Source organism: Mchenga conophoros, linkage group LG4 (assembly GCF_057382185.1).
Source record: "Mchenga conophoros isolate Kocher_MC1m ecotype Shallow Benthic linkage group LG4, M_conophoros_male_GT1.1, whole genome shotgun sequence".
In the NCBI taxonomy this organism is placed as follows: Eukaryota; Metazoa; Chordata; class Actinopteri; order Cichliformes; family Cichlidae; genus Mchenga; species Mchenga conophoros.
In genome coordinates, this window is record NC_140529.1 from 39,948,585 (window position 1) to 39,958,523 (window position 9,939).

The window sequence follows — 9,939 nt, forward strand, 5'->3', positions numbered from 1 at the left end:
TTGCTCTCTCACGACAAATACTGTGTTCACTAAAGTCAGCCCGTTATCTTGAATAAATGAAAATATTATCATAATAATTACATGTAATTTAATCTCCTTTAGAACTAATTATGGTTTCAATGAGAGGGCAAAATGTATTCCTGAAAATCAAGTCAGCGGGTAGGAGGATAAGAGGACGTTCAAAGGGATTGCTGTGTTTTTGTATGGCGGCAGCAGCCAAAGCTCAGCCCAGAATTAACTGCTCTCATTAAGATAAATGGCCACTGGCTGGCCCATCTCATGTTACTCTCACAAACAATATCAGTGGAGAGCAGCCACAATGGAGCTATGAATTAAATAGGGTGACATGTTGTGTGCTGAGAGGTTACCACTGTCCTGTTTATGAGGACACAATGCCTTCTTGGTTCATTAACGATGAACAGTCACAAGACAGGTGTGAAGAGTCATTAAACAGTGATATAAGATAACCAGTTTGATGCTAATGTACTGTGACATCAGTGATGTAGCCAGATCTGTGCACACACACGTGTGACTGCAACTGCACAGCAATCTCGCAAGTGGACCCAAGCAGCAGTAAAGTCACCATGAAGCCGTCCTCCTGTGGGGGGTAGCATAAGGCCAGACATAAATGCATCGCTCTGGCTGCGCTTTATGAGCTTGGAGAGCAAGAGTAGGAGGTTAAAAAAAAAAATTCGTCAGCTAAAGATAGTAACAACGAGCTGTACATCTGCACGTCAGAGCTGGATTTTTAGTTTAGAGTGGGGTGATTCTTCTCTATATGCAACACACAACCTGTGGCCCGGAGCAAATGTCAGCTGTGCACAAGCATGTCTGCAGGTGACAGATAGCTACACCACCCGCAGCCATTATAAATGGTGTTCATCTGTCTGAGTCAAACCTCTGTCTCCTTCTGCATGTTATTGTTTTATCTAAGCACATATTTCATAAATGCTTGGATGCCCTGCTTGTTGACAGCACACTTATCTGTCTGCTGTGCCTCTTATTCCATACGTTTCACAATCAACAATCACTGAAGGGATTTCCCTAAAGAGGCTCAATCAATCAGAGTTCCAACTATGTGAAAGCAAGCAGAGGCAGATTTTGATTCAGCCACATCACAGTTACAGTCTGAGCATCTTCTTCTTCTTTTTTTTGGAAAGCATTCACAGAATCCCAGTGGAACATTCAAAACAGGTTTGACAACAACTCAAACTATAGACCTGATACTTGTCTGAAAGTATACTTGTTGTCTTAAAGTCCTTTTCCTTGACTGGAGGAAGTTTCACCAGTTTAAAGTACATCCAGCAGCATGAAAGAACCACTGCCTTCTGCTCTGTTCATCCATTTCCTCACCCACCAGCTCTCTCTGCCCCTCTCCTCTCCAGACACCCGCATGTTACTCAGCCATGTGCCCCGCCGTCTTCATGCTGTTGTCTACTCCCCACGTGTGACCTGGCTGACTGGCTTCAGCCTCTGTACCCTCCCTTATCCTGAAGTTGAACCCTGCTGCGGGTAGTTCCTCACTACTGCCCTGCCTGCCCTCCAGCACACTGTGCTGAGCTGAGCTGGCTAATCTCTGCGAGCTTAGTGTCGAGCCAAGCGAACATCGGCAGCGAGAACTCCTGTCTCCCCTCTATCTGTTTCTCTCTATAGTTATATCCCATCAAACAAATGCGTGCGCACACACAGTCTTAAGATGTGCTGGTTTAAGTATTTTCTTCTCTGCTGTTCAAAGCAGAGTTCTTACATAAACCCCTGGAATGTGAGGACGTGAAATCTCTTCGAGAGCACGCCATTGTAGTGCCCATCACAGATACGGCCCAGTAATCTTGATATTCCTCTCCTCGTGTCCCGCAGGGCATCTGGAGAGAAGTTGGATACTCATATATGAAGGAATCAAACTGGTCAACATGAGCCCTCAACACTGTACCATTATAGAAAATATCAGGACACATGTTGGGCTACCCACTAAGAAGAAGCTCCTCACTCTGCTCCTTACCGATCCTCTGACATCTACAGCAATACCCTCACAGAGACTCCACCCTCTCCGCCTCTCTAAAGAAAGGCTGCTTGGCAAAGCTGAAGAGAAAGTCATGTCGCTATGGGACGGTGTTGTTGGTGGCAGCAGCCTTATTGTTGACCCACCTGGTGCCAACAGATGTGGATTTTTTGGCCTTAGAGACTGCAAGACAACACTGATCCACACGACAAACATTAGTAACAAATTCAGACTGTCAAAAAAATAAATATACATATAAATAAATGGATAAATAACTAAATAAATATATATATATATACATATATATATATATAAAGAATAAGAGTCCTCAGATCTGAATAAAGTTGTATTTAAATGTGGGTCATGAAGTGAAGGTTGTCTGTTTTACCTTTTTGTTGCTCATGGTTTTGTCATGTGGATGATATACTGTATGGATGAAATGATGGAATTTAATGTGGTTTTCAACATTTTAAAAATCAATAAAGTACACAGAAGTACTTGAGCCAATTCAGTTGTAGAGAAACAGGCTCCGGCATTAATATCTGGTTGTACTCTGTGTGTAGGAAGAGTGTGTCAACAATGCTGAAGTCTCTATTTTCTTGTATTTGCATACCCATACTGTGTGCCAAAGGCAAAGAAAAGATGTGACAAAGAATTTTGCCAAGGGCTCTTGCAGATTTATATGCAGAGAGAGAAAGAGGAAGAGGAAAAGAGAGTAAGGAGGAAAATGGGGTTGAGAGAGACCAAGGAAATATTTCAACTGGAGTGATGCATGAACTTCATCCCCTAATTAGCCTCCTCTTTCGTTTTCCCCCTTCTCGTCTCTTTCGCTCTCAATTTCTTTGTTGTGCGTCTTCGCACTGCTCTTTCATTTTAAAATACAACTGACGTTACATTCATTCTACTTCTTAATTAAATCCCAGAGAACTGTTAATGAGGAGACAGGCTCAAATATTCGGCTCACAACATCCCTTTAAACACAATCGATTAAGGCATGGCTAGCGGCAAAGCCAGGCCCTCCACCCCATTCCCTCCTCACCTCTATGTTCCCATGAAAGAGCTGTGTGCCTCAGGATAACCTTGCCAGAAAGAATGAAAGGGAAGCAAATAAGTCAATGTGGATAGAAAAGAATAGCAACCTTATTTTAGAAGAAAGCAGCAATTGAGGTTAATTTTAAAACTTTGAGCAGAATACCGGGCCAAACAAGCACATGGACACATATGCGGCAGGATGTGCACGGACATATACGGGATGGAAAATTCAGGCAACAGTCACTGATAATACATATCAAAATTTTAGAACAAGTACAGATATTTTAGTTGTCTAAAGAGAAAAAAACATCAAGAGTATTGCTTCTCAAAGAGGAAAGGGCATTTGAGCATGAGTAATGAGAAACTGGACGATAGTCAATTGAGAAAATAACTAGTCGCGGCACAGGGAGGTGGGAGAAGGCGTGCAAAGCTTAAAATGATAAATAGACATCCAGAAAATAACCTTGAGTTATGAAAACGTGTGTCTGGGGGGAAAGAAAAAACCCAGACAAAATATGAAACAAGAGACCAGGAATGAAGACAACGGGGAACGGCACACTTTGTTTTGAATAACAAGACTATCAGGTCTGCAATTTTATCCTGTGGAGTAACAATTATGAGTCATTTTACTTCATGACCGGTTACATCACAAAGTGTAGTATAAGTGTAATAATATCCACTCTGCTAGTGGATATTGCAACTTACGACATCATCCCTTACTAACAGTGTTGACAGAGCCGAAGCTCAGGCAGGACGCGCTCATTTCTTCACACTTTGAAATTATCAACAGGGATTAGATTAGTACACACGCATGCTGATACACAAAACCAGAGTACTACTGATGGTTCTGATTTTATCAGTCGTCTGTTACTAATGTGTTCCTGGTTTCTTCTTGGCAACACTCACATCAGTCTGTAAATGGTAGAATGAGACTAATTTTCTCAGAATATCGCATTGGTTGAATTTTAATATTTTTTAAAATAATTTTAATGTCTTTATTTCCCCCAGGATCTCTTTTAATATCAAATGGACTTGATGGTTTTTTCACCCCAAGAAAAAACTAATCTGATGAAAAAAACATGCAAGGGTTGTAAATATGTTTCATTTTAAAAAAGACCATGTCTTAAATTCTGTATGAACACTCTCGCCCACCATTTGAGTGCCTGTAATCTTGTCTTACATCATGTTGGAGACCACAACTGCAGATCTTATAGAAACTGATTAGAGCTTTTGTTACCTGGATACCAACTCCATCCAGATGCAATTTATCATCATGTATTACCTCGCTGCACTTGCTGAATTTAAATGCACTTGATGTTCTTTGATATTCTGGACTGCATGCTGGGGTGGTCATGGTCATGCTTTTACTACGGGCAGAAATGTAAAATGCAAATGTACACACGCACTCCTTTTATGCTAAGGAACACACACACACACACGCATTCACATAAAGCAGTTTCATGCCCCAGCATCCTAATAGTCTCTGTGCACTGCTATGCCAATCATGTAACCCCAGGTAGAGTGGACAAGCGGGTAGACCAAGTCTGAGCATCATGGGAGACAGGGTACATCAGACAAGGACAAATACAAGATCAGCCACTCAACACCCCAAGCTCCTTTCATGAGGGAGAACTACAGCTCCCCATCTGCAATTCAGTGTAAATCTACACAGGACTGGACATACAATGCAGGGCAAACACGCTCAACAGAGGCCAAAGAAGAGGCTGGAAAATTATAGTGTAGTGAAGGGGTTGAGGAAACAGCAGGGGGGTAGTTGAGAATGTGAAAGCTTGTTGCGAAAAAAGCACAGATGGCCTAAGGCTACAACATGGTGGGAGGAGGAAAGAATAACTGAATAAACTAATTAGAAGGGCAAAATTTCACACACACCTCCATCGAGTCAGCACTCCTTATTTTCCCTTGAAAAATATGTTTTATCTATAAATCATTATTATGCAAAGAAAATAAGGCTTTAAGCTGGAAATGCAATAATCAAAGCTCAGGTTTTTACACTTGATTGCATTGTGTAACACAATAACACAGAAGTTTGGGTTGCGGTGGGCGACAGCAGATAGCATCACACGTCGATGTCAACACGGAAATGCAAGCTGTGCATCTGTGTCATGCAATGTGGCGGTATTAGCTGAAGGCCACGAGGAAGACATTAGGGCCATGATCTCTGTATTAGCCTGAGAAGAGGACACTTCTACTTAACTGAAGGAAGTGTTAGAGAGGAGGGATGATTTAAATTCAGTGACAATGCTTTAAATACCAGCCAGGGATCACAGCTGTGCCCTTTGGCAAAGTAATTATTCACTCCCTTAGAAGACGATCAGGTGTGGATGTGCGGTCGTGCATGCGCACGTGCTTTTGACGGGGAGTGCGCCAGCATCTGTCTGTGTGCGTGTGTGTGTTCGAGTGAACTGTGAGGCAGCGAAGGAGGTGTGAAATGCTACAGTTTCTCCTCTTTTCATGTAACTGAGAAGTGTTTATGCCAAAGTCTTCAGAGGAGAGAAAAGGGGTGTTCAACTACCGGCTCGATATCAGGTGAAAACCGTGAGAAGGAAAAAGGAGGGAGACATAAAACAAGAGTTATTAAAGGTTAGCTTTCCACCTCTCCATCACTGTCTCTTGCCAGCCTGCTGTCCTCCCGTCCATTATTTTTCTTCCTTCATAACCTTCAACCACAGGCATCCAGATCTCAGAGGGAGGAGCTTTCCTGCTGAAGCAAGACAGAGGCCCAGCCCAGGGGCTGAAGTGATGAGACTCATTCAGAAACTGTCCTTCAAAAACTGTAGTTTGATGGATTTTTTTTTTCCGTTTTGTTGTGTTACTGCTTCTAGATTTCCTAACACATCTTCAGTCCTTTCCTCCTTGCAATGCTTCATCTCCCTAGAGCTCCATCCACTGCTCCTAAGTTATCAAGTAGCCTCAACACACACACACAGCCACACTCAGATATCTGCGGGTGTGTTTCTGCTGACAGTCTAGCCCTTTGTACTGCAGGGCTGTTGTTTGATAAGTCAAACACATAGTTAGGGGCCATGAAGCTTCTCGTTATCTACCCACCCCCCCTCCCCCCGCGCACACACGTATACACATGCAGACACACATACAAAGTAATTTCCCTTCTCAGGCTTGTCATGGTAACAGTGTAAAAAAAAACAGTAAAAATACAGTACAATGTATAAATGTGAAGGAATTTTCCATATTAGTTATTAATTAACTTCTGCAACGCTTTGTGTGAGCAAGGAGGGAAAAGTACCAGCGAGGGCAGCCATCACACTGACAGGGTTCATTTGGATTTTACTCTGGAGCTCGAGAAACCGCCTTCATATTTCTGTGGTAAATTAAAGCTCATAGTTTATTTTATTATAAGAATGTTTTCCAAAAGAAGTCAAAGAGGAGGTACTGGTCCGTGTGTGGGCTTCCGGTAAACTTTGATGTTTTGGACATTGAAGAGAATGGCAACCTCAACATCGAAGTTTACCGGAAGCCCACACACGGACCAGTACCTCCTCTTTGACTCCCATCACCCTCTGGAACACAAACTTGGAGTAATTAGGACCCTACACCACCGGGCAGAACATGTTCCCTCTAAGCCTGAAGGAAAAAAGAAGGAACACACACATGTAAAGGAAGCTCTTAAAACATGCGGTTATCCTAACTGGGTGTTTATAAAGTCAGCAAAGAGGCACAGAAAAGAAGATCAGACACCAGCGAGGGAGGATAAGAAAGACAGATGCAACAACATTGTCATCCCCTATGTAGCCGGTTTATCAGAAAAACTCAGGAGAGTTTTCTCCAAGCACGACATCCCGGTGCATTTTAGACCCAGCAACACACTCAGACAAAAACTGGTTCACCCGAAAGACAAAACTCCAAAACACAAACTTAACAATGTGGTGTATGCTGTACAGTGTAGCGAGGAATGCCCAGACCTCTACATTGGAGAGACCAAACAGCCACTTCACAAGCGCATGGCACAACATAGAAGAGCCACCTCCACAGGACAAGACTCAGCAGTCCATCTGCATCTTAAGGACAAAGGTCACTCTTTCGAGGATGCCAATGTTCACATTTTGGACAGAGAGGACAGATGGTTTGAAAGAGGAGTGAAAGAAGCCATCTATGTCCACTGTGAGCGACCATCTTTGAACAGAGGCGGTGGTTTACGACACCAACTCTCTGCCATCTATAATCCAGTTTTGAGTTCCCTCCCCAGACGCCTTAACGCCCACTCACATCCTGGGCCATCTGATATCAGGAAATCACATGATAAGGTGGGGCCAGGTTTCACAATGAACTCACCCGAAACTCTGGCTGATTGGGACCCACACCCATCTTCACACCTTGGCTCAGGTGATTAGAGGATCATCAGGGGGTCCTTTTGTCCCTCTTTGAGGGGATACTCCCACTGGGTTTAAATCTGGGACTCTCCACCATTTGACCTTAGAACTGAAGAAGCTTCTCGGATGAGAGGTGAAACGTCTTCAAGCAACTTAAAGAAGTCCAGACGCTTTTCTTTGCAAGCTCCTTTGACTACTTAGAAAGAAATGTTAATTTATTTGTTAACTGGTGTCTCCTCTAAGCACAAAAGTCAGGAATATTATGCAAAATCATTTGAAAAATAATCATTATTTAGGTTTAATATGACTTATTTTTTACTGAATACCAAAATTATTTTTTGCTATGATATGATATTTTGTAATCCAGTAGACAGGTCAGTATTCACAAATCCAAAATGTAGCTTTCTGCTTCTCTCTGGGTTTTACACAGCTGTAACTGCTAGCTAGCAAATGAGCTAAAGTCAGTGAAAACCTCATGGTTCTACCGATATATAGACAGGAATTTTAAGACTCTAACAGCACTTATGTTTTAGTTACCTCTACTTTGGACTTTAAAAGGGTTTCAGGCAAAGTTACTAACTCCAGTATCACTGCGCAAAGTGACATCAGAGTGACATGTTTTATATGTCATTCACGGGCTAACATGTGGCAATTGTGGATGTGTTTTCAATGTCAAACGTCAACTTATTATAGACATTATAGACACAGTTTGCAAAATATGCACATCAATAAAGACTGCCGAACGGACAGTCCAGTTCATACATACACACAAACTTTTCGTACTTTTTGTTGCAACTTCTCTCAGTCCTGCTACCAGTCACAACCGCATTCACTTCCTCTTACAAAACTCTTTACAATAAAACAGGAAACTTGTAAAAATGAACAGTATAAAATGCAAATGCTCATTTAAGCTTATTAAACACTTCTCCTTTTTTCAATTTTTTTTTCAAAATACTTATTAGTTTTCATTTTAACATGGATTTTTATTATTTCAACACAGTTTAATAAATGGCAGTTTTAATCTGGTCACAAACAAATAAGTTAATTCACTGAAATTAATAAACCAGTTAAAGAAAACAGGAACATGTAAAATAACGAGAAAAACCAACCCAAAACAAAACCCACATTTACTGAATAAATCAATAACTTAACACGTGATGTCTGCTCTGCATGACGTCCAAATAGTTTGGACATCATATAGATGTTTAGAATTGGTCGTGGACCGGCGGACCCAATGTAGACATGATCTGCACGTCTATCCAACGTCCACTCCTGGCTGATGCTAACAATTGCTAACTTTAGCCTCTGATTTGGGTTGCTAAAGTCCACTAGCTAGCTTACCAGCATAGACTAATCTGCTGGTTAACAGACCACACTGGTGAGATTATTGAAAGTTTAGTTTCACCTCTGCATATTTATCATTATGTCCATGTTTTTGCAAGTACAAATTTTTGAGTCAATGTTTGCAGACATTTTCCATGTAACTGTGTCTTCGCTCTAGCATTTGTTGAAAATGTAATTTATGTAATGCTGAGCAGGTTATTTCAAGTATGTGGCATATTTTTGTGAAACTGTTGAGCTAATGTGATTAAATCATAACTATCCATCCATCCATCCATCCATCCATCCATTCGCTTCCGCTTATCCTTTTCAGGGTCGCGGGCACTGGAGCCTATCCCAGCTGTCATAGGGCGAGAGGCAGGGTACACCCTGGACAGGTCGCCAGTCTGTCGCAGGGCCAACACACAGGGACAGACAACCATTCGCACTCACATTCACTTGCACATTCACACCTAGTGGCAATTTGGATTATCCAATTAACCTATCCCCACAAGCTGCATGTCTTTGGACTGTGGGAGGAAGCCGGAGTACCCAGAGGGAACCCACGCAAACACGGGGAGAACATGCAAACTCCACACAGAAAGATCCCGGCCTGATGATGGAATTGAACTCAGGACCTTCTTGCTGTGCGGCAACAGTGCTAACCACCGTGCCACCGTGCTGCCTCATAACTATATCTTTATTAAAGTATAATATAAGCTTTTTTCAACATTCACGACATTAGAGATTATTTGAAAAGTGTATCACTAGCTATCACCAAAATAAGCACTCTACGCCCTGCACTGGAAAAATATCCCTTACTTCACCTGTGATCACACAATTTGGTTTTCTAGACTGCAATGAGTGAAAAAGGATAAAAATACAAGCTGGTGATGATCCAGTGCAGCTGGTCTCAGGAGATGAAGCCTGATCACCTTCTCTTCAAAAACAAGGTGAGTTTGATGTTGTTATTGATTGAAGTTTTTCAAGGTAGGTGTGGTACTTTAATAAGAAAACTGCTTATATTGCAACTGAATGCTGTTATGTGTATCTAACTCGATGTATTATAGGAAAATGAATAATGATAATCCACAGCTGATCTGATCAAAAGCAAAACTGTTCTTTCTTGCTAGCTTTGAATGCTAACGTGTTCAAATCCATTAAACTTGTATTTTTTATTTTTAGCTTCAAAGTAAACAACAGCAACAAAAAAACATATTAAAATTTCATTTTGTTCTT

At 41.7% G+C, this 9,939-nt stretch overlaps 1 protein-coding gene across 1 annotated transcript in view; it reads left to right on the plus strand.

Annotated features, from left to right (window-relative positions):
- The first annotated feature begins 9,593 nt into the window (after positions 1-9,593).
- The window catches only part of LOC146576867 (uncharacterized), a 4,578-nt gene continuing 4,232 nt past the window's right edge, over positions 9,594-9,939 (plus strand). The window contains exon 1 of the mRNA XM_085272530.1: positions 9,594-9,653. Coding sequence (XP_085128656.1) covers positions 9,594-9,653 — 60 coding nt within the window. The remainder of the gene's footprint in view (positions 9,654-9,939) is intronic.